General features: G+C 41.9%; 1 protein-coding gene across 1 annotated transcript in view; it reads left to right on the top strand.

Moving 5' to 3' along the window:
* Positions 1-20,048, top strand: part of LOC122546086 (NACHT, LRR and PYD domains-containing protein 3-like) — a 28,309-nt gene extending 8,261 nt beyond the window's left edge. Inside the window, 8 exon segments of the mRNA XM_087981742.1 lie at positions 2,978-3,240; positions 8,266-8,352; positions 15,661-15,831; positions 15,943-16,113; positions 16,229-16,259; positions 16,261-16,400; positions 16,627-16,794; positions 16,913-20,048. Of these exon segments, the coding sequence (XP_087837868.1) occupies positions 8,339-8,352; positions 15,661-15,831; positions 15,943-16,113; positions 16,229-16,259; positions 16,261-16,400; positions 16,627-16,794; positions 16,913-17,018 (801 nt within the window). The 5' untranslated portion in view covers positions 2,978-3,240; positions 8,266-8,338 and the 3' untranslated portion in view covers positions 17,019-20,048.
* Positions 20,049-25,637: the final 5,589 nt, after the last annotated feature.

Genomic DNA, 25,637 nt, shown 5'->3' with positions numbered 1-25,637 from the left:
TGATGGAAAGGGATAGGTGTTCTCCACTGAGCAAGAGTTACAGCAGGGGGAAGGGAAATTACGATGCAATTAGGAAAGATTTAGGAAGCGTAGAATGGGGAAGGAAACTGCAGGGGATGAGCACATTAAAAATGTGGAGCTTATTCAAGGAAAAGCTCCTGTTTGTCGTAGATAAGTTTGTCCCTGACAGGCAGGGAGGAAGATATAGAATGCGTGAGCCATGGTTTACTAAGGAAGTGGAATCCCTAGTCAAGAAGAAGAAGAAGGCTTATGTTCGGACAAAATGTGAAAACTCAGTTAGGGTGCTTGAGGTTAAAAGGAAGTCAGGAAAGACCTAAAAAGAGAGCTCAGAAGAGCCAGGAGGAGAAATGAAAAGTTTTGGCAAATAGGATCAGGGTTAACCCTTAGGCTTTCCATAGGTAGGTCAGGAATAAAAGAATGACGAGAGTTAAATTTGGGCCAATCAAGGATAATAGTGGGAAGTTGTGTGTGGAGTCAGACGAGATAGGGGAAGCACTAAATAAGTATTTTTTGACAGTGTTCATTATAGAAAATGAAAATGTTAGCGAGGAAGATACAGAGATACTTGCATCTAGACTAGAAGAGATTGAGGTTCACAAGGAAGGTATAAGAAATACTGCAGAGTTTGAAAATAGACAAGTCCCCTGGGCCGGATGAGATCTATCCTAGGATCCTCTGGGAAGCAAGGGAAGAGATTGCCGAGCCTTTGGCATTGATCTTCAAAACATCATTATCGACAGGAATAGTGCCTGAAGACAGCAAATGTGGTTCCCTTGTTCAGAAAGGGGAGTTGAGACAACCCTGGTAATTACAGACCAGTGAGTCTCACTTCAGTTGTTGGTAAACTATTGGAAAAGGTTATAAGAGATAGGATTTATAACCATCTAGAAAAGAATAAACTGATCAGGGACAGTCAGCACAGTTTTGTGAAGGGTAAGTCGTGCCTAACGAATCTTATTGAGTTTTTTGACAAAGTGACCAAACAGGTTGATAAGAGTAAATCGGTTGATGTGGTGTATATGGATTTCAGCAAGGCGTTCGATAAGGTTCCCCACAGTAGGCTATTCTACAAAATGCGGAGGAATGGGATTGTGGGAGACTTGACAGTTTGAATCAGTAATTGGCTTGCTGAAAGAAAACAGAGGGTTGTAGTTGATGGAACATGTTCATCTTGTTGTCCAGTTACTAGTGGCGTACTGCAAGGGTCGGTGTTGGGTCCACTGCTGTTCGTCATTTTTATAAATGACCTGGAAGAGGGCTTAGAAGGGTGGGTTAGTAAATTTGCAGATGACACTAAGGTCGGTGCAGTTGTGGATAGTGACAAAGTCTTTCTGCAACAGTAGGTTGCAGAAAGACATAGATAGGATGCAAAGCTGGGCTCAGAGGTGGAAAATGGAGTTTAATGCGGACAAGTGTGAGGTGATACGTTTGGACGGAGTAATCGGAATGCAAAATACTGGGCTAATGGTAAGATTCTTGGGAATGCAGATGAGCAGAGAGATCTCGGTGTCCATGTACACAGATCCGTGAAAGTTGTCAGCGAGATTGACAGGGTTGTTAAGAAGGCATACAGTGTTTTGGCCTTTATTAAAAGAGGGATTGAGTATTGTGTACAGTTCTGGTCATCGCATTATAAGAAGGATGTGGAAGCTTTGGAAAGGGTGCAGAAGAGGTTCACTAGGATGTTGCCTGGTATGGAAGGAATGTCTTACGAAGAAAAGCTGAGAGTCTTGAGGTTTTTCTCGTTGCGAGAAGAAGGTTGAGAGGTGACTTAATAGAGACATACAAGATAATCAGAGGGTTAGACAGCGTGGACAGTGAGAGCCTTTTTCCAAGTATGGGAATGGCAAACATGAGGGGACACAACTTTAAAATGCTATCATCCACAACTCTATCATCCATTTACTTACTTTTTTTCTCACCAATTTGACAGAAGACTCACCCAGGAATCTATGTGTACATTTCTCTCTTCACCTCCCCTGCACTAAGAAGTGGGTGTATGAATTGCTTGTGCGATCAATCTTTGCTAACCATTGTCTCCAGTTATATGATACTATTTATATCTAGCTGATTTGTGCTGATATTATGTTTGAATTAATAATTATCGTTTCTGCACTAACACAACTTTGTTTCTTCCACTTGCTTTCCCCAAGTGCATCAATCTTGCAATGTTGAGTTCTCTGTCAAAATGTTTCAGTGTCTCAGTAATTTCTCCTCGGTATTTTTGCCTTTGTTCTTCCTGAGAGACTTTAACAGATTTTAATGGTGATTCCTCTTATTCTATTTTAACCATCACTTTGCTCTCATACTCATGAATCCTGTTTTTCTGTTTCACCTCTGTCGGTAATGTTATGGCCTAGGCCAGACCACTCAAAGCATTCTTGAGCAGGCAACCTAGACTATAACTTTACAATTTGTTTTGGTAAGTGTACAGTGAGAATTTACCTGGAGTAAGTTAGCTAGGTTGACTACGAGGTTTTAAAACAGACAGAAATTTATTCACAAAATTCACAATGAAACACAAAGAACGGAATAAAGAAATTCCTCAGTTACTTTCATTTTTGCCTCCAGTGGGGCCATTTGTCCATGTCCAGTAACATGGCCTAGGAAGGGGACTTGGGCTTTGGCAAATTCACTTTTAGCTATGTTTACCCACCAGCCTGCCTTCCGAAGTCAGTGGAATAAGTCCGATAAATGCTGTAAATGTTCCTTCCATGAGTGACTAAAAATCAGGTCATCAATATACACCACAGTTGGGTAATCCAACAATGACTTTATTAGTCAGTCTCTGAAATGTGGCTGGAGCATTTTTCATATTAAATGGCATGACTTTGAACTGATATAGTCCATGAAAGCCAAAATTGCTTTGGCTTTCTCTGAGAAGGGTACTTGCCAGTAATATCTGAGCAAATCCAACTTAGATATGTAAGTTTCTTGTCCCACTTTTTTGACACAGTCCTGCAACCGTGGAATTGGATATGCATCAGTCTTTGTAACGACGTTGACTTTGTGATAGTCCACACATATCCATCGAGTACCATCCGACTCTGACACCATGACTATGGGTGGGCTCCAGTCACTGTAAGTCACTTCGATTATGTCATCTTGGAGCATGTGCTCTTTCCTCTTCTGAACCTGTGCCAACTTTAGAGGGTTATGCCGATAAGGATGTTGCTTAATCGGAACAGCATCTCCTATCTCTACATCATGCACAATTAGGTTAGTAATTCCCAGTTTATTTCTGCATATTTCTTCCCATGTGATAATAATAACTCTTTCAGGTCATTTTGATTTTCTTGTGGAAGGTAACTCAATAATTTATGTAAATTTTTGTATCTTCCTTGTTGTTCAATTCTTGGTTCTTCCTTCTGTGTTGTAATCATTAACACCTTCTCTTCTTGCTTTCCTTGCCTATCAAAATACCCTTTGTGCATATTCACATGACACACTCTGTGAGATTTCTTCCTCTCTGGAGTTCTTATCAAGTAGTTCACCTCACTCAATTTCCTCTCGAGTTAATAAGGTCCACTAAGCCTTGCTTTCACCTATCACTGGAAGTAACACCAATGCCTTATCCCAATTGCAAAATTGCGAATTTGTGATTTCTTACCCGCTTCCTGTTTCATTGTATACTTTTATGCTGTGATACTTTTAAATGCTGCATCTGAGGAGCAGGAAACATCGATTTTCCTGCTACTCGCATGCTGCCTGACCTGCTGTGCTTTTCCAGTACCACACTCTTGGCTCTAATCTGCAGCATCTGCAGTACTCACTTTTGCCTACTTTTAAATGCTGTCTAGCCAACTCTCCAACTCTATTTAATCTTTCTCTAAAATTTGACACATAGTCCAAATAGGTGGTCTCTGAATTCTGACTTATTCATTTTTCTTTAATCAATTTTAACGGCCTTCTTACTTCATGCCCAAATATTCATTCAAATGGACTGAATTTGGTCATTTCATTTGATGGAATCGCAGAAAGTACAAATAGAACTCCCTTATCCCAATCATCTGGATCATCCTGACAGTAAGCCCTCTAGATGGTCTTTAGTGTTTGATGCCATCTCTCTAGCGCTACCTGCGATTCTGGATGGTACGTGTAGATTTGAATTGCTTTAGTTCCCAAGTTATCCGAAACCTCGTTGAATAGTTTGAATGTAAAGTTTGATCCTTGATCTGACTGGATCTCTATTGGTAGTTTGTATCTGGTAAAGACTTTAAGTAATTCTTCTACAACCCTTTTAACTGTGATGTTGCATGATGGGATTTCCTCTGGAAATCTAGTCGACATCCATTATTGTTTGAAGTAGGGGACCTACACAATCAATCAAAACTCTTGTGAAAGGTTCCTCAAATGCGAGAATAGGAATTAAAGGTGCAGGATTTTTTACTACCTGTGATTTTTCTGATTTGCTGAAATGTATGACATGTCTGGCAAAATTCAACTACGTTCTTGTGTAGTCCAGGCCAGTAAAAATACCTTTGTATTTTAACCTGTGTTTTCCTCATCCCTAAATGACCTCCAAGTGATCGTTGATGCGCCACTCGCAGCACCTCCTTTCTATACCCTACTGGCAAAACAATTTGATGAATCTGCCCATTTCCCATCAGCTTAAATGTGTGATGGTCTCCATTTCCTCATTAAAATATCATTTGTTAAGTCATAACACACAGGGATGCATTCACTCTCCTATGTAAATGCCTTTTTGATATAACTCTTTTAAGTTCTCATTTTTCTGATCTAATTCGATAAGCTTAGCAGAGCTAAAGATACTTGCATGTTTATCTAGTTGCTCCTGCTCTGTCCCACTTACCTGATCAAAAAAAGTCTTGGATATCCATATGTCAGCTTCCTTATCCGTACCTTTTATCTTTCTTGCTTCAACTTGTGCCTCTGTGATCTTGTGACCACACAATCAGGGCAAATTCCTGAATACACATTCTTCATTTCTTCAGTTGCCTGCGTCTCCACTGACTTTTCGTTTGGAGTAGGCAACATGCCTAACAGTGTATCAGTTATATCATTTGCAAGGACAAATTGTATTCCTGAAGCTGAGAGTTTGTCCAGTACTCCTGGCATAAATTCTCCACTCTTCCCTGGACTCTCGACCTCGTTTTACATAATTGAGTGTTTTTTGCCTCACCATGAATTCCTGTTACCAGTACCTTTTCTGGCATTAGTCTCTCAAGAGTACATTATCTCCTCATCCTTCAACATCACAAACTGAGAGGATCCTGTGTCCCTCAATATTGTAACCTCTTTACCTGTTTCTCCAGGCCTATGTGAATAAACTTTACCCTTGCATGTATATTTTTTAAGCAGATCTGTCATTTCCTCCTTAACCAACCTCTGATCAACTTGTACGCTCTGAGTCCGTTATCTAACTTCCCTTATGCTTTTTGTTACTAGTCCAACGAAACTTCCAGGCTTGTCTGGTTTTTCTACAACTGGCTTTCTTCTAGCCCACCAACACTGTGATTTCGTGTGGCCCACTTTATTACAATGAAAACACTGGACCCTTTTAATTTCTTTGTCCCCCTCAAGGGTTTCTTTTTTACCCTGTGGTAAGGTATCCTTATGATCTTCACTGAGATCTACCTTTCCCTTCTCACTTGAGGATATCTCTTTGTCCCAGTTTATATCCTTCATGGACTGAAATTGATTCGGGAAGCCAAACAGAGTTTTATGGACCAGCTCATAATCATCAGCCACTTCAGCTGCTAGCCTTGCCATTTTAACTGTCTGCTGTTTCACATTAGTTCGCACTACTTCAGGTAGTGAATTTTTGAATTCCTCCAAAATAATTACCTCTCTAAGAGCATCGTGGGTTTGCTCAATTTTTAAAGCTCTTATCCAACTATCGAAATTACTCTGTTTGATCCTTTCAAATTCAATACAGGTTTGATCAGCGTCCCACCTTGGATTCCTGAAATGTTGCCGCTCGACTTCTGGTACAAACTCATATGCAATTAAAATTGCTTTTTTCACCTCCTCATATTCCCCAGATACCTCCTCAGATAGGGATGTGAATACCCCTACCCTACCTACAAATTTCGTTTCAATCAACAAAACACATCTTGCCACTGGCCACTGCATTTTAGCCACCTTTTCAAATGAGATGAAGAAGGCTTCCACATTCTTCTCATCAAATTTAGGCAATGCTTGAACATATTTAAAGTTTCTCACCTGGCTTCTGACTACCAGGGCTTCCTCACTTCAGCCGTTATCTCCAGCCTTTTAAGCTGACTTTCCTTTTTAAGTATCAGTGTTTGAAGTTCTAAATCTCTCTCTTTTTCTTTCTATCCTGCAGCTCTCTCTTTTTTCCTCTCTTCTGTTTTTAATCGTAACTCAAACTGTTTCATTTCTGCTGCCTTTTCCCTAGCTCTCGCCTCTAATTTCAGCTGCTTTATTTGTAATTGAATACTTGCTGTCTCTACAGATTCTGATGGTTTCTTCAGCAAGTTTAAATGCTGAGCTACTGCTGTAATTATCTCTCCTTTCCTCACAGAAGCAGGCCATTGAAATTCCAGGTTGTTTGTTAATTCCTGCAGTTTGGTCTAATTCACCTTTTGCAAAACTTCCAAAGTGACAACATCCACTTCCAGAAAACTTTTGGTGACTAAAAGAGTCATTACAATCCCAAACTTTGTCTGCCCAAGCAAACCAAAATAAAGGCACCTATCACTCGCTGTTTAAAATCCCGCAAAGAGCCCCCAATCTGTTATGGACGAAACCAGACCACTCAAAACATTCTTGAGCAGGCAACTCAGACCATAACTTTGCAATTTGTTTTGGTAAGTGTACAATGAGAATTACCCGGAGTAAGTTAGCTAGATTGACTACTAGGTTTTAAAACAGACAGAAATTTATTCAAAATGAAACACAAAGAACAGAACAAAGAACCCCTACAGAACTCAACCTATCCAAACTAGACTTCATTATGCTGTTCCGAATATACACAACAGTCTCAATAAAGCAAACCCCCTCAAAAACAGTTTAAAAAATGGAACAGATACTTACAGGTTGAAGTTAGAAGGGCAGAGAGAGAGAGCCTGTTTCCACACAGCTGAACTCCTAACAAGCTTGGACTGAACTACTCAGCTAGAGAGCTCACCAGCCCCTTTCATTATACAGGTCACCTCTCACACATGACCACTTTGGCCTAAAGTCTCATCTGTTTACATATGAACAAAAAGGCCTCTCAATACCCTTTAATCTCTGTACCAAACCAGACTAATCAGAACCAGAAGTGATTTATTACCCCTTTGGAAAAACCAAGGATGTAGTATCCTTGAGAAAAGGAACAGCTTTTCAAAAAAAAAGGTGCCAGCTTTGTGACAGTAATTAATTATTTTATGTATTTTGTCCTTTCCCGTTTCATTTAGACTGATCTAATTTCCTGTACCGCTTTCATTTATTAGTTTTAATTGTTTTCTGCCTCCATGTTTGCTCTTTCCAGGAGAACAGGTGCCTTATCCTGGTTCAGCTGGAGTCTGTCCTGTCCGTATCGCTCCTTCCTGACCCAGGACTAATGCCAGGATCCTTTGAAAAGGCACCATTTTATCCCACTCTGGCGCTTTTGCCATGTGTTAATTCTTCCAAACTCAGTACCTCTGAGTGTCTGTGGTCCGCTGCAATTGAATTATCCCTCTTCCTTACAATTTTATCTCCAACTACCATGAAGCCTTCCTTAACGTGACACCTAAGAAGGGACATACTCGACCAAACTTTTATTTGTAGCTACAGAGAATGCTCTCTATGTCACTAATTGTACAAATCCTCCTTATTGCTGCATTCTATTCTGCCCTACTCTAGTTGACATCCTGTAGCATTGTCTGCATTGTAACTATCCTTGCCACAGTCTTCCTCCTTGACTTCAAATGACCAGTTCATCATACCTGTTGGCCATGATCAATGTCTGAGGGATTGCCTTCTCCAATCACTGAGCCCTCACCATCATGCTGCCTTACAGTGCTGCACTTTACCTTGAAGCTGTATTTACTACCCCACTTTATGGAGACTGTCATTCTCACTGAAGAGTCACCTTCCTGCTGTCCGGTAAGGTCTATCATTGATTTTAGTGGCATTCACTTGGGTTTTGAACAAAAAAGACTGGTTGCCAATGTTGGGAAAATCTGGTCATTTTCTGATGTTTTTCAGTGTCTCTGTGTACATTCAAGATGCAAAAGAGAAAGGCAGGCATCATTTGTCTCACTTTGTTTCTCACTCTTTGTTTCTGTTTAGGCTGGGAAGCAACAAGGTGGGAGATTTAGGAGTGAAACTACTGGCTGAGATTCTGAGGAATCCGGATTGTAAAATGCAGCAACTCTGGTGAGTATCAGACAGTGTGTGATTGTTTCTAATATCTAATGGGAGAGAGAAAATCCCAATGTTTTGCTCCACGTAGGTTTCAATGTCATTGGTAGAATTAGGAAAGAGGTTAAGCATAGAGATTACGGGGAGCTAGGCAGCAAATAAAAAAGCAGACTCTCACAGGTTATAATCCGAAGAGTACTACCTGAGCCACTTGCAAGTTGACGTAGGTTTCGTAAAATTAGGGAATACGTGGCTCAACAAATATGTGAGAGAAGTGAGTTCTGGTTTGTAGGGCACCAGGAGAGTGGGAGTGATAGAGTTCGGGCAGCCTGTACCTGAACAGTGCTCTTGCAAACTGCAGAACTTGGGAATCATAGAATCCCAACAATGTCGAAACAGGCCATTTGGCCCAACAAGTCCACACTGATCCTCCGAAGAATATACCACCTAAACTCATTCCCCTACCCTATTACTCTACAGTTCCCTGAATAATGCTCATCATCCCTGAAGAAAACTGTGGGCAAATTAACATGACCAGTTCACCTAACCTGCACATCTTTGGACTTTGGGAGGAAACCGGAGCACCTGGAGGAAAACCATGCAGACATGGGGAGAATGTGCAAACTCTCACAGACAGTCACCCAATGCTGGAATCGAACCCAGGTCTGAGGTGCTGAGAGGCAGCAGTGCTAACCACTGAGGCACGTTGATGGCAACAAGGAATGAGAGAGAGGCTTTTACACTCCATAATAGGTGCAAGGAATCCAAGGTGAAAAGATGTGCTTTATCAAAAGAAATGTTGAAAGGAAAATGGTAACATGAGAGTGAGAGAATTACAGGAAGGGACAGAAGTAAAGGAAAGTTAGGAAAACAGCAACCATGAAAATTAATGTCACAAACTAAATAAACAGAAGAGTGAAAGCTCCATGTCTTTCCTAACGAAGTGAACAAATCCATAACACACATTGAAGTGAATTATTATGGCATAAGGATTCTTAGTAGAAAGCAGTATCCCATAGAAGTGGTCTGCAGGCCCCCTAATGGTAACCACAGTGTGGGACAAGGTAGATAAAAAGAAATATTGGGTGCTTGTGATAATGGGATGGCAATAATCATTACTGACTTGAATGTATGTGTAGATTGTACTAATCAGTTTGGCAGTGGTAACCTGGATGAGAAGTTATCGATTGCTTTTGCGAGTTTCTTTGAGTTGCGTGATCTGGAGCAATCAGGCAGCAGGTTATACGTTTCATCATATTATGGGAATTGTGTGATGTGACAAGGTTTGTGAAACAATCTCCGCCGTACACTCCTCGGTAGCAGCAATCACAATATGATTTAGTTTTACATCAAGTTTGAAAGAGAGTAGATTGGGCCTAAGACAAGTACTTTCATTTTAAATATGGTGTGTGTTTGAAAGCTTAGGTAGCTGAAGTGAATGGCAGATTCAGCTCTGAGATAGATTAATGGCAACAGTGGTGACATTTAAGAGCATACTTCAGAATAATCAGAATAAGTCTATTACAACGAAAGCAAGAAATTTTAGAGGGAGGACTCTCTATCTATGGTTAGCTAAAGAAGTGAGAGAAACCATTTAATTTGATGCATTTGTAAAGATGAAGGTAGATCAGATGATTGATCTGAAAATAAAGAATGGCAGGTTCTTTATTCAGTTAGTCAGGAGGAGGGAATTAGAATCTGAAAACAGTAAAGCAAGAGTTTCCATAGGTTTATAAAGATAAAATGTAGACATAAAGTAAATTTTGGTCCTTGAGAGAGTGAGGATATGAAGTTAATAGTCAATAATAAGGAAATGGCTAATGAAATGAACAAGTATTCTACTTCTCTCTGACTGTCGAAGGTAAAACAAACTCAGGAGGCGAGAGGGAGGAACATAGTGAGATTACATTCTCTATGGAGACTTTATTCAGTAAACTGATGGAATAGGGGACTGACCAGTCTCCGACTCCAGGTGGACTTCATCGCAGGGCCTTGAAGGAGTTTGCAAATGAGGTTGGAGTTGTATTGGCATGAATTTCCAAAATTCCCAAGATTCATAGAGCATAGAACAATACAGCGCAGAACAGGATCTTTGGCCCTCGATATTGCGCTGACCTGTGAACTAATCTAAGCCCATCCCCCTACACTATCCTTCATCATCCATATGTTTATCCAAGGACTGTTTAAATGCCCCTAATTTGGTTGAGTTAGCTACATTGGCAGGCAGGACATTCCACGCCCTTACCTTTTTCTGAGCAAAGAACCTGCCTCTGACATCTGTCTTAAATTTAATCACCTCTCAATTTGTAGCTGTGCCCCCTTGTACAAGCCGACGTCCTCATCCTAGGAAAAAGACTCACTGTCCACCCCATGTAATCCTCTGATCATCTTGTATATCTCTATTAAATCACCTCTTAGCCTTCTTCTCTCCAATGAGAACAGACCCAAGTCCTACAGCCTTTCCTCATAAGACCTTCTTTCCAGACCAACATCCTGGTAAATCTCCTCTGCACTTTTCCAATGCTTCCACATCCTTCTTGTAATGGGGCGATCAGAACTGTACACAATATTCCAAGTGTGGCTGCACTAACAATTTGTACAGTTGTAGCATGACATCACGGCTCCAGAACTCAATCCCTGTACCACTAAAACCTAACATACCGTATGCCTTCTTAACAGCACTACCAACCTGGATGGCAACTGTCAGAGATCTATGTACATGGACACCAAGATTCCTCTGCACATTTCCATTGAGCCAGTATACTGCCTTCCTGTTACTCTTCCCAAAGTGAATCACCTCATATTTAGCTGCACCAAACTCCATTTGCCACCTCTCATCCCAATTCTGCAGTTTATCCAAGTCCTCTTGCAACCTGTATTATTCTTCCACACTGTCAACCACTCCACTAACTTTAGTGTCATCTGCAAACTTACTAACTATCCACTTATGCCTGCACACAAGTCGTTTATAAAAATGACAAACAGTAGTGCTCCCAAAAATGATCCTTGTGACACACCACTAGTAACCGGACTCCAGGCTGAATATTTTCCATCAACCACCACTTGCTGCCTTTTTACGGAAAGCCAGTTTGTAATCCAAATTGCTAAATCACCCTCAATCCCATGCCCCTGCGTTTTCTCCAAAAGCCTACTATGTGGAACCTTATCAAAGGCTTCACTCTAGTTCATGTTCACCACGTCAACTGCCCTACCCTCATTCATATGCTTGGTCACCTTCTCAAAAAACTCAATGAGGTTTGTGAGACACAACCTGCTCTTGACGAAACCATGTTGACTATCTCCAATCAAGTTGCTGCTTGCTAGATGATTACAAATCCTATCTCTTATAATCCTTTCCAAAACTTTTCCTGCAACAGATATAAGACTCAATGGTGTATAATTACCTGGGTCATCTCTACTGCCCTTCTTGAACAAGGGCACAACATTTGTGGGCAGCATAGTGGCACAGTGGTTAGCGCTGCTGCCTCGCAGCGCCAGAGACCTGGGTTCAATTCCCAACTCAGGTGACTGACTGTGTGGAGTTTGCACATTCTTCCCAAGTCTGCGTGGGTTACCTCCGGGTGCACCGGTTTCCTCCCACAGTCCAAAGATGTGCAGATCCGGTGAATTGGCAATGCTAAATTGCCCGTAGTGTTAGGTAAAAGGGGTAAATGTAGGGGAATGGGTGGGTTGCGCTTCGGCAGGTCAGTGTGGACTTGTTGGGCCAAAGGGCCTGTTTCCACATTGTAAGTAATCTAATCTAATCTAAAAAAAATTTGCAATCCTCCAGTCTTCAGGTACTAAACCTGTAGACAATGACGACTCAAAGATCAAGACCAAAGGCTCTGCCATCTCCTCCCTAGTTTCCAGAGAATCCTCGAATAAATCCCATCCGGCACAGGGCACGTGTCTACTTTCACACTTTCAAGAATTGATAACACTTCGTCCTTACTAACCTCAATCCTTTCTACTCCAAAAACCCGAATCTCTGTCTTCGCTACATTATACTCATTTTCCCGAGTGAAAACAGATGAGAAATATTCGTTTTCACAACTCTGATCTCCACAGGGTCCACACACAGCTTCCCACTTTTGTCTTTGACTGGCCCTATTCCTACCCTAGTCATCCTTTTAATCCTCACATACCGATAGAAAGCTTTAGGCCAAGAGAGGCCTACTCAAGAGAGGCAATCCCTATATTCAATAATGAAGGGAGGCAGGAAACTATAGGGAGATCAAACACAGTTACAGTAAGTGCACAGGCTCCTCTTATCCGAAGCAGGTGACAATCCTTCAATGAAGTCTGATATATTGGGTAAACCTTTAAAGGCAGAATGGCTGAGGAATTCTGAGGTATTGAGGGATCTTGGTGTTCTCTTACATGAGTTACAGCTGCAGCATCTCACTTAAAGTGAAGCGAAACTGTCTTTTATTACAAGTGGAATTGAATGTAAGAGTAAGAATGTTATGCTTCAGTTATACAGGCCATGTGAAATCACATCTCAGACACTGGGTATAGTTTTGTTCTCTGTTGCAGTAACTCGATCAACCACTGGAGACTGAGTACAGGATTGCAGTTGTTTTAATCAAGCAACGTAGGGACAGCATCACTAGTTCGACCAGAGTAAGACTCTGGAGAATACAGAAAAACTGAGGACCTTTATACCAGAAGCATCTAATCTTGCTTCCTACAAACAAAACAAAACAGATTTCAGTTGCAGGTCATACATTAATGACATGCATGTCTCTTTCACTCAGTCAAAGATCATTGACACCATATTGATTTGCCTCATTTCTTATCAGTGTCCTTCATCTCCCTGTGTCTAAACCTTTTCTGGCCCAAGGCCTCTCTGCAATTGTTTGATGGAACAAACTGTTATTTATGAATTCCTGCTTGAGGCTGCATCAGTTCATTTGGTACAAGATTCATTAATTATAGCCTGTTCTTTAATTTACCTATCATAATCCCTATTGAACCTTTACAGTGTCAATTCACTCTAACCCCAGTCTCATTTAAAAATGAATGTAAATGCGTTAGAGGTGGTTCAGAGGAGATTTACTAGATTAATACTTTGAACGAGTAGCTTCTCTTACGAAGATAACGTGGACAGATTGGGTTTGTTTCCACTGGAGTTTAGATGGGTTTGTGGGTGACTTGAACAAAATATATAAAGTCCTTCAGGGCCTTGATGAGGTGGATGTTAAATGGATGGTGGTTCTTGTGAAGGGCTTTTGCCCGAAACATTGATTTTCCTGCTCCTCGGATGCTGCCTGACCTGATGTGCTTTTCCAGCACCACAGTTTTCATCTCTGCTCCAGTTACGCCTGTCGATATCTGGATCTCTGAATGTTTACATCATTATTATTATAAGTATTACAGAGGAGAAAGTGCTGGATGCCTTGAAACAGTTAAGAGTGGATAAATCCCCAGGACCTGATCTCGGGTGTACCCGAGAACTCTGTGGGAAGCTAGAGAAGTGATTGCTGGGCCTCTTGCTGAGATATTTGTATATAGTCACAGGTGAGGTGCCGAAAGACTGGCGGTAGGCAAACGTGGTGCCACTGTTGAAGAAGGGCGGTAAAGACAAGTCAGGGAACTATAGACCGGTGAGTCTGACCTTGGTGGTTGGCAAGTTGTGGGAGGGAATCCTGATGGGACAGGATGTACATGTATTTGGAAAGGCAAGGACTGATTCAGGATAGTCAACATGGCTTTGTGCGTGGGAAATCATGTCTCACAAACTTGATTGAGTTTTTTTGAAGAAGTAACAAAGAAGATTGATGAGGGCAGAGCAGTAGATGTGATCTACATGGACTTCAGTAAGGCGTTCGACAAGTTCCCCATGGGAGACTGATTAGCAAGGTTGGATCTCATGCACTACAGGGAGAACTAGCCATGTGGATGCAGAACTGGCTCAAAGCTAGAAGGCAGAGGGTGATGGTGGAGGGTTGTTTTTCAGACTTGGAGGCCTGTGACCAGTGGAGTGCCACAAGGATCGGTGCTGTGCCCTCTACTTTTTATCATTTACATAAATGATTTGGATGCGAGCATCAGAGGTACAGTTAGTAAGTTTGCAGATGACACCAAAATTGGAGGTGTAGTTGGCAACAAAGAGGTTTACCTCAGATTACAACAGGATCTGGACTAGGTGGGCCAATGGGCTAAGAAGTGGCAGATGGAGTTAATTCATATAAATGTGAGGTGCTGCATTTTGGGAAAGCAAATCTTCGCAGGACTTATACACTTAATGGTAAGGTCCTCGGGAGTGTTGCTAAACAAAGAGAGCTTGGAGTGCAGGTTCATAGCTCCTTGAAAGTGGAGTTGCAGGTAGATAGGATAGTGAAGAAGGCGTTTTGTATGCTTTCCTTTATTGGTCAAAGTATTGAGTACAGGAGTTGGGAGGTCATGTTGCGGCTGTACAGGACATTGGTTAGGCCACTGTTGGAATATTGCATGCAATTCTGGCCTCCTTCCTATCGGAAAGATGTTGTGAAAGTTGAAAGGATTCAGAAAAGATTTACAAGGATGTTGCCAGGGTTGGAGGATCTGAGCTACTGGGAGAGGCTGAACAGGCTGGGGCTGTTTTCCCTGGAGCGTCGGAGGCTGAGGGGTGACCTTATAGAGGTTTACAAAATTATGAGGGGCATGGATAGGATAAATAGACAAAGTCTTTTCCCTGGGGTCAGAGAGTCCAGAACGAGATGGCATAGGTTTAGGGTGAGAGGGGAAAGATATAAAAGAGACCTAAGGGGCAACTTTTTCACGCAGAGAGTGGTACGTCTATGGAATGAGCTGCCAGAGGATGTGGTGGAGGGTGCAACAATTGCAACATTTAAGAGGCATTTGTATAGGTATATGAATAGGAAGGGTTTGGTGGAATGTGGGCCGGGTGCAAGCAGATGGGACGAGATTGGGTTGGGATATCTGGTCAGCATGGACGGGTTGGACCGAATGGTCTTTTTCCATGCTGTACATCTCTATGACTCTATAATAGTGTTAATACTAAAATCCTGTTTTTATTTTCTTTGTTTCTCTTACACTCGCATGCTGTCTGCTCCCTCATGTGCGCTGCCCCTCTCTCTGACCCTCCGGCCCTCTTGCACATGTTCCCCCTCTGTCTGTCTGTCTCTCACTCTCACTATCTCTCTCTGTCTTTCTGTTTGACTCTCTTGCATGCACTATCTCTATGTCTGGCTCTCTTGCATTCTTTCTCTCTCTCTCTGGCTCTCTTGCATTCTCTCTCTCTCTCTCTCTCTCTCTCTCTCTGTGGCTTTCTTGTGTGCACTCTGTTTCTCTCCCTCCCCCTATTTCTCTGATCCCCAGTCTCAACAATAACATGCTCACAGATTCTTGTGCCGACGATCTCAGCTCCATTCTAAGTACAGGTCGCTCACTGACCGTTGTGAACCTGAATGACAATAAATTGGGGGATTCAGGAGTAAAATTGCTGCCAGCAGTTCTAAGGAATCCAAACTGTAAAATACAAAAACTTGAGTAAGTACCCAAGTAGTTTAACTTGTGTTTGTAATAACTACATGCCCAACACTTTATTATTAGCACAAATAAGAATGAAAACTGGGTATTTCCTCTGATTGTAATCGCCAGGCTTCGTGACAACTGTCTCTCAGAATCTTGTGCTGAGGATTTCGCCTCTATACTCAACACAAGCCAATCTCTGGCAGAACTAAACCTCGGAAATAATAAGTTGAAACATTTAGGAGTGAAACGACTGTCATTGGCTCTGATGAATCCTCATTGCAAAATACCGAAGTTGTTGTGAGTACCACACTTTGGGAGACTGTGTTTATAATTAAGTTATTGTTTGGATAAGTAATGACCAGCACCGAGGATTTACTCTGATTCCTGGTGTTCCTTTCTCTCTCATCCTAAGGCTGTTCAGAAATGGTCTGACAAAATCTTGGTGTCCAGGTTCTCAATTCTGCTGTCAGTAAAAACCAGTCTTTAATGAAACTGAACGTGAATAATAACAATTTGGGAGATTCAGGGGTGAAACTACTGTGTGCAGTTCTGGGGAACTCTGACTGTAAACTACAGAAACTGCAGTAAGTACCAGACTCTGTGAGATTGTGTTTCTATGAATTGATGTCATACTGTACATGCTTATTCTGATCAAGAATTGATTTAAATACATACTTCGAATCGACACTTTAAATAAACATTGTTTTACTAACAAACACTGCACATTATTACCACAATCATTGTTAGTGTTTTTAATGAGCAGTGGAGGTTTACTTTGATTCTTTTCATTTCTCTTTCCATTCTGCCCAGTTTGTATGACGTCGGTCTCACAGATTCTTGTGCTCAGGAGCTGTCTACTGCTTTCAGTACAAACCAGTCATTGAAAGTTCTAGATCTGGGATCGAATTCCTTCTCAGACCAGTTCATCCCCACTGTCACCTCCCTTCTACAGACTTGCAGAGGTTTGGAGCTGATCAGGTGAGAGTTTGTCTTCACTTTTCTGGGTCGCATTTGTCAATGATTATTGAAAGATTACCTCCATTTTAATTATGGCTGTATTTAATCTGTTTCCTGTTTACTCTTCAATCTGTTTCAGGCTGTGGGGAAATAGTTTCAGTCCAAATGGAAAGAGGTGTCTAAAGTCACTGCAGGAATCTCGAGCTGGACTGACTGTCTCATTAGGTGACTCTTTCAATCTCTAAAGATTACTGCTGTCACTATATTTGGACAATCCTCTATCCTTCCCCTTCAAAAAAAAGTGATCTGTGTGGACTTGCTGGCCCCTCTCCCTCTCGACAACATTTTGCACCATCTCTGAGACATCCTTGATCCTAATACCAGGGAAGCAGCGCACCATTCTGCTTTTTCGCTGCTGGTCACAGAAACGTCTGTCTGTACCTTGGAATCCCCTAACACAATTGCTCTCATTGTCCACGTTGGAACCAACGACATAGGAAGGGAAAAAGTTGAGATTCTGAAGGGAGATTACAGGGAGTTAGGCAGAAATTTAAAAAGAAGGTCCTCGAGAGTAGAAATATCTGATTACAGTTGAGAACAGAAGCGAGTCAAACAGTCAGGGCAGGCAGGGACAAGGTAGGCCTAATAAATTAAACTGCATTTATTTCAACACAAGGGGCCTAACAGGGAAGGCAGATGAACTCAGAGCATTGTTAGGAACATGGGACTGGGATATCATAGCAATTAGAGAAACATGGCTCAGGGATGGGCAGGACTGGCAGCTTAATGTTCCAGGATACGAATGCTACAGGAAGGATAGAAAGGGAGGCAAGAGGGGGGCTGGCATCTTTGGCTAAGGGATAGCATTACAGCTATGCTGAGGGAGTGTGTTCGTGGAAATACATCAAGGGAAATTATTTGGGTGGAACTGAGAAATAAGAAAGGGGTGATAACCTAATTGGAATTGTATTATAAACACCCTAATACTCAGAAGGAAATTGAGAAACAAACTTGTAAGGCGATCTCAGCTATATGTAAGAATATTAGGATAGTTATGGTAGGGGGTTTTAACTTTCCAAATGTAGACTGGGACTGCCATAGTATTAAGAGTTTAGATGGAGAGGAATTTGTTAAGTGTTTACCAGACAATTTTCTGATTCTGTATGTGGATGTTCCGACTAGAGAAGGTGCAAAACTTGACCTACTCTTGGGAAATAAGGCAGGGCAGATGACTGAAGTATCAGTGGGGGAGCACTTTGGGGCCAGCGACCATAATTCTATTAGATTTAAAATAGTGATGGAAAAGGATAGACCAGATCTAAAAGTTGAAGTTCTAAATTGGAGAAAGGCCAATTTTCACGGTATTAGGCAAGAACTTTGGAAAGCTGAATTGGGGGCAGATGAAGGGGTGGCTGGAAAACGGGAAGCCTTCAGAAATGAGATAACGACAATCCAGAGAAAATATATTTCTGTTAGGGTGAAAGGAAAGGCTGGTAGGTATAGGGAATGCTGGATGACTAAAGAAATTGAGGGTTTGGTTAAGAAAAAGAAAAAGGCATATATAAGGTATAGACAGGATAGATCGAGTGAATCCTTAGAAGAGTATAAAGGAAGTAGAAGTATACTTAAGGGCGAAATCAGGAGGGCAAAAAGAGGACATGAGATAGCTTGGGCAAATAGAATTAAGGAGAATCCAAAGAGTTTTTACAAATACATTAAGGCCAAAAGGTTAACTAGGGAGAGAATAGGGCCCCTCAAAGATCAGCAAGGCTGCCTTTGCGTGGAGCCGCAGAAAATGAGGGAGATACTAAATGAGTATTTTGCATCAGCATTTACTGTGGGAAAGGATATGGAAGATATAGACTGTAGGAAAATAGATGGTGACATCTTGCAAAATGTCCATATTACAGAGGAGGAAGTGCTGGATGTCTTGAAATGGGTAAAGGTGGATAAATCTCCAGGACCTGATCAGGTCTACCCTAAAACTCTGTGAGTAGCTAAAGACATGTTTGCTGAGCCTCTTGCTGAGATATCTGTAACATCAATAGTCACAGGTGAGGTGCCAGAAGACTGGAGGTTGGCTAACATGGTGCCACTGTTTAAGAAGGGTGGTAAGTACAAGCCAGGGAACTATAGACGTCAGGTGAGCTTGACGTCGGTGGTGGGAAAGTTGTTGGAGGGAATTCTGAGGGACAGGATGTACATGGATTTGGAAAGGGAAGGACTGTTTTTGGATAGTCAACATGGCTTTGTGCGTGGGAAATCATGTCTCACAAACTTGATTGAGTTTTTTGAGGATTGATGAGGGCAGAGCGGTAGATGTGATCTATATGGACTTCAGTAAGGCATTTGACAAGGTTCCCCATGGGAGATTGATTAGCAAGGTTAGATCTCACAGAAAACAGGGAGAACTAGCCATTTGGATACAGAACTGGCTCAAAGGTAGAAGACAGAAAGTGATGGTGGAGGGTTGTTTTTCAGACTTGGAGGCCTGTGACCAATGGATCAGCCACAAGTATCAGTGCTGGGTCCTTTACTTTTTGTCATTTACATAAATGATTTGGATGCGAGCATAAGAAGTACAGTTAGTAAGTTTGCAGATGACACCAAAATTGGAGGTGTAGTGGACAGCAAAGAGGGTTACCTCCGATTACAACAGGATCTGGAACAGATGGGCCAATGGGCTGACAAGTGGCAGATGAGTTCAATTCAGATAAATGCGAGGTGCTGCATTTTGGGAAACAAATCTTAGCAGGACTTATACGCTTAATGCTAAGGTCCAAGGGAGTGTTGCTGAACAAAGAGACCTTGGAGTGCAGGTTCATAGCTCCTTGAAAGTGGAGTCGCAGGTAGATAGGATAGTGAAGATGGTGTTTGGTATACTTTCCTTTATTGGTCAGATTATTGAGTACAGGAGTTGGGAGGTCATTTTGCAGCTGTACAGGACATTGGTTAGGCCACTGTTGGAATATTGCATGCAATTCTGGTCTCCTTCCTATCGGAATGATGTTGTGAAAATTGAAAGGGTTCAGAAGAGATTTACAAAGATATTGCCAGGGTTGGAGGATTTGAGCTATAGGGAGAGGCTGTATAGACTGGGGCTGTTTTCCCTGGAGCATTAAAGGCTGAAGGGTTACCTGGTAGAGGTTTACAAAATTATGAGGGAAATGGATAGGATAAATAGACAAAGTCTCTTCCCTGGGATGGGGGATTCCAGAACTAAAGGGCATAGGTTTAGGGTGAGAGGGGAAAGATATAAAAGAGAACTAAGGGGCAACTTTTTCACACCAAAGGTGGTCCGTGGATGGAATGACCTGCCAGAGGATGTGGTGGAGGGTGGAACAATTGCAACATTTAAGAGGCATTTGGATAGGTATATGAATAGGAAGGGTTTGGAAGGATATGGGCTGGGTGCTGGCTGATGGGAATAGATTGGGTTGGGATATCTGGTCGGCATGGACGGGTTGGACCGAAGGGTCTATTTCCATGCTGTATATTTCTTTGACTCTATGACTTCACTAAGGCATTCGTCAAGGTTCCTCTTGGGAGACTGGTTAGTGAGGTTAGACCTCATGGAATACAGGAAGAACTAGCCATTTGGACACAGAATCGGCTTGAAAGTAGAAGACAGAGGGCGGTGATGGAGGCTTACCTTTCAGACTGGAGATCTGTGAACAGTGGTGTGCCACTCGGATCAACACTGGGTCCGCTGCCTTTTGTCATTATATAAATGATTTATATGTGAATGTAGGAGGTAGAGTTAGTAAGTTTCGGATGACAACAAAGTTGGAGGTGAAGTGGACAGCGAGAAATGCTACCTCAGAGGACAATGGGATCTTGATCAGACGGGCCAATGGGCTGAGAAGTGGCAGATGGAGTTTAATTTAGATAAATGCGAGGTGCTGCATTTTAGAAAGGCAAATCAGAGCTGGACTTATACACTTTAATAGAAAGGTCCTGGGATGTGTTGCTAAATAAAGAGACCTTGGAGTGTATGTTCATAGTTCCTTGACAGTGGAGTCATTGGTAGATAGGATTGTGAAGAAGGCATTGGTATGCTTTCCTTTATTGGTCAGAGTATTGAGTACAGGAGTTGGGAGGTCATGTTGCGGCTATACAAGACATTGGTTAGGCCATTTTTGGAATATTGCATGCAATTCTGGTCTCCTTCTTATCGGAAAGATGTTGTGAAACTTGAAAGGGTTCAGAAATGATCTACAAGGATGTTGCCAGGGTTGGAGGATTTGAGCTATTGGAAGAGGCTGTATAGGCTGGGGCTGATTTCCCAGGAGCATCAGAGGCTGGGGGGGTGACCTTATAGAGGTTTATAAAACTATAAGGGGCATCAATAGGATAAATAGACAACATCTTTTCGCTGGGATGGGGTCTCCAGAACCAGAGGGCATAGGTTTCAGGTAAGAGGGGAAAGATTTAAAACGACCTCGGGGCCAACGTTTTTCACACCGAAGGTGGTGTGTGTATGGAATGAGCTGCCAGAGGAAGTAGTGGAGGCTGGTACAATTACAACTTTTGAAAGGCATCTGAATGCAATATTAATAGGAGGGGTTTCGATGGCTTTGGGCCTAGTGCTGGCAAATGGGACTAGATTGGGTTCGGATATCTAGTCGGCATGGACGAGTTGGACCGAAGGGTCTGTTTCCATGCTGTACATCTCTTTGACTCTATAATCAGCCATGCTCCAGTTTGAAATACAGTTGACTGTTTCCCAGATTCCAGGTCACACTGAGTTGCGGGGTGGGGGATGGGGGTGCGGGTCATCACCCATTGTTTGGTCAGAGGCCGACCACTGGGTAATGAGATACAACATCCGCAACCTCCCAGTGTGGTTTCTATAGGATATCTGGGCCTCAATATTTCCCAGCAGGGACAGGCACAGACAGGAAGGAGCCAGGAAGAGCCTCACGCTGGGCTGCAGTGGAGCATGGGCAGTTGTAATCAATATTCCTAGATTTCAAGGTCTTGGTCAGTATCAGTGCCCAGTAACCCTCATGGAAAGTGTGTGGATTCATGATGTGGACAGGGGCTGCTGAGCTGGAATAGATATCATTGTCAAATGGGGACCAGTATTCATTGTCTGAGGTGTATGGTCTGGGTTCACCCAGGGAGAGGATCAGATTGAGTTAGATCCAGGCTATTGAGCACAAAAGAAGTCAATGATTTTGCTTACTCAAAGGAAGTTGCTGAAACCATGTATGTAATAAACACTCTTCCTTATTAATGTGTCTGCCATTCACTCACAGCCAGAATAACTTGCAGAGATTAAGGTTTGTCAAATGACGCAGTTGATCCATGAAAATCACTTGCTGCTCAACATTAAACAGGTTTGAAATGCTGAGTGATGCAGCAGAAATTGTACGCTGAATCTTTGGGGTTTGTTTTGAATTAAGTCCATGTTGAATTGGGTTTCTGGCAGCGTTTCACTCAGTGAGGGCTAGTGAGATTTCTTGCCACACCTTAGCCAAACATGCATCATTAACGATATACATTGCATCTTTTTCTTGTGTGATTTCCACCCTTCTGACCATGTACTATTCCTGGAACAGCTCACCACTAACTGCCCAAAGACCAGCGTCCCTTGCAGCCACACTACCTTTGAAAGGCAGCTGTACACCCAGGGAAGAGGTGATAATCTGGCTTTGAGCCTCAGCAGCAACAGCCACAAAGATACACTGCTCTTGTTACACAGTCAGTGTGGCTGACACTCCCCTTAGGGTACAACCCCATTCTCTCATCGTAGTCACTGCTTATCCAGTATTACCGACTGGAACTGGCCAGGCTTGCAGTGCCTGATACAACAGAGCCCCATCATAGACAAGCTGAGCTTCCTCACTGGGAGACTGCTCCGATCTGCCTCAGTTCCCATCTATCACATCCCAGTTTGTCTGCTGCACAGCACAGCAAGGCCAGATGACTATGCACATTGTGCCAGCCATATTGGCTCCTCCTTTGGCTGTTGTCCACCTCTTTTCATTCATTCCCCCCCACCCTGGTCTCCATGTGTCCTGACCTAATTGTGTTCCCTTCAGCCCATTTCCTCAGTCCACGCTCACCTAGATTAGAGACTCACCGCATGTTTGAAAACTGAGCTGATTTTCTTTGAGGCATACAAACGTCTGACAAAGCTGAATAGGATAGCTGCAGGAAGGATGCTGCTCTTGGCTGGGGGCCTCCAAAGCGCAAGAAGATAGTATCAGAATAAGAAGTTGGCCATCAAGTTTGCAACACACTGCAACTTAAAACCCCGCTTCGGCGGGTCGGTTTGGACTTGTTGGGCCGAAGGGCCTGTTTCCACACTGTAATGTAATCTAATCTAATCTAATCTAATCTAATCTAATCTAATCTCAGACTGAGTAGAGACTGAGTTGAGAGAAGGCTGAAATGTTAATGTTAAGCTGCTTCCTTTGTTGGTTCTTCACCTCCTTGACTGTAGGTGGGAGAAGAGAAGGTTTTCAAACAATTCCATAATATTGAGAAAGAAAGTCAATTTGTCCAATTTCCCCAATGATTGCACGTCATTTTAAAGATTTCAAGAACCGAACTCACCTTTGTCAGCATTTTTAATAATTTCTTCCTTGAGCCATATACTATCCGTCCACCAGATTTTATTAAAACCGTTTTTTCGTCTTTGAGCATTTGTTTTTTGCAACAGACTAACAAATAGAGGTGAAAAATTGCAAAAGAACGGAATAGCTAAATGGTGAAATAAAGAAAGAATAAGAGAAAGTCAGAAGATGCTGATTCAAAGGCCTCTTGTTACATAAACTGGGAAAGTTTGAATCTTTGCAACACAGCAGTGTCCAAACAAAGTGAGGGTTTTTTTTTCACAACTCCAAGGTTGAAAGTGGAAGTCTAAGGTATTCACATATATCTTACACAAAGGCATGTAATCTTTGGAGAAGCTGGATCTTGATCCTCTATTGAGGCAAGCTGACACCAAGTGTTTTAACAATCTTTGGGGTTTTAAGTTGCAGTGTGTTGCAAACTTGAGAAATGGAGGTGGCATACAAATTTTTGAAAACCTTGTAAACAGAGATCTTTGACTCTCTCTCTCGTGAGTAATGATCAAACACTCGAAAGACTCAAAAAACAAGAATTTCTATCTCGAGCAATGACCTAGGTCCAACTGACCAGCTACGGAATTGATGATCTACTGCTCTCACTGCAGTCAACATCTACGTGGTATTTCTTGTGGTTTTCGCCAACAATTTGAGGAAGTTACTTCATCCCACTTCTGTAGTCTGAACTCGATCCACAGAATTTGTTCCTTTTTTCCTCAGTTTTTCATTGTTAATGTTGTGGCCAAACTGTCGATCTAGTCTGTCCTAATTATGTGCATATTTGGGATTAAGGAGGATACCGCTTAAATTTCATTATGATTATTGTTCATCTATTTTGTCACCTGTTAAAGTTTGTTTATTTTATATCAGTTATTATTGATAAAATCTATTTATTTTGTCCTCTGTAGAGTTGGAAAATTTACCATTTTGTGATTGAATTGATTGTCTATGAAAGATGCATTTACATATGTATATAATGTATATAGTATATTTAAGCATTTGTAATGGCTCATGGATAATGGAGACTGAATATTTTTCAAGTGGAGATGGTTTGTTACCTAGAAGAGGGTCAAATGTGACCAGGAATGTGCCCATAATGCCACCAGCTCATATGTTCAAATATACTTGATTGTGAGCACACTCTTGGCTGAATAACTCATGACAAAGGTTTGGAGGCTCTGTGATGAATTTCTGAATGCGGATTGAATGTGGGGTAAGAGTAATTCATGAGGAAGCAGAACAGAGACCAGTATTAAAGGCTGCACTAAAACATCAGATGGCAATGGAGGTAGCTCCAACCATGCAGTAGAGACAGGAGTTAACACTGACTGATGTACAAGTCTTAACCAAGGCTGAACTGAAAACTGCCAAATGATTTACAGGTGCAAATGCCTGTCAGAGCCAAGAAAAAAAGAGGGAATTGAAGTTTTGTCAAAGCATTTGAAATATGTGGAATATGAGGGATCACTCCAATACGTGAGTCATTGGAATTGTCTGTAAAAAAGTTACTTAAAACAGTTTGAGCATGAAGAAGCAATAAAGCAGTTAGAAACAGCATTCCAAAGAACCAATAAAAGGGAAAAGATGAAGGAAGTATTGGAATTTGAAAGAATGGAGATAGTGATGAAGTTTGAGAACCCCAAAACCAAAGAAATTTGATTTTACTGGCTTATCATAGTGTTTTGAAACATTAGGATTTCAAGGGTTAAAGATCCCTTCTTCGAGTGACTCATTGTATGTTCAATTGTGTACCTGTCCTCTACAGGCTGAGACTGGAAATCACAGTGGCTGGCTGGCTGCCTCCAAGCTGCCAAAATGATCTGGAGCCATACATGTGTATTTTACTCTCAGCCCCAGGCAAAGATATTTGTTTCCCTGAATAAGACTGTCAGCCCTGGTTATAGATCTTATTAACTGCCTCCTGTTGCTGTTAACATGCTTCCTTACCTATTAGCAAGGGAACATGAAGACCAACAGTGCGAACAATACAAAAATTCTATTATCTACCTCCTTACCTATTAACATAAGATTGTGAATGATACAATAACAAGTTCCTGTGTACAATTCGATATTTATCACAGGAAGGTAGCAATTACTAGTCATTGTAAGATTGAGAAATACCTGTTTTAACAACATAACAGCAATCAGCCACTTGATGTTGAGAACATTGTATTAGTCACACCCAAATTATTTATAAAACACACTGCTTGCATGTAATGTTCAGAGATTCATCGAGGGATGCAACCTGGGGGTGCCACCACAAGTAGGCTACATGACTCCTTTTGG

The sequence above is a fragment of the Chiloscyllium plagiosum genome, unplaced genomic scaffold (genome assembly GCF_037043375.1).
Source record: "Chiloscyllium plagiosum isolate Xiang-an unplaced genomic scaffold, Cpla_swu_hap1 HiC_scaffold_40, whole genome shotgun sequence".
Classification (NCBI taxonomy): domain Eukaryota; kingdom Metazoa; phylum Chordata; class Chondrichthyes; order Orectolobiformes; family Hemiscylliidae; genus Chiloscyllium; species Chiloscyllium plagiosum.
This window is presented reverse-complemented; position numbering and strand designations above follow the sequence as displayed.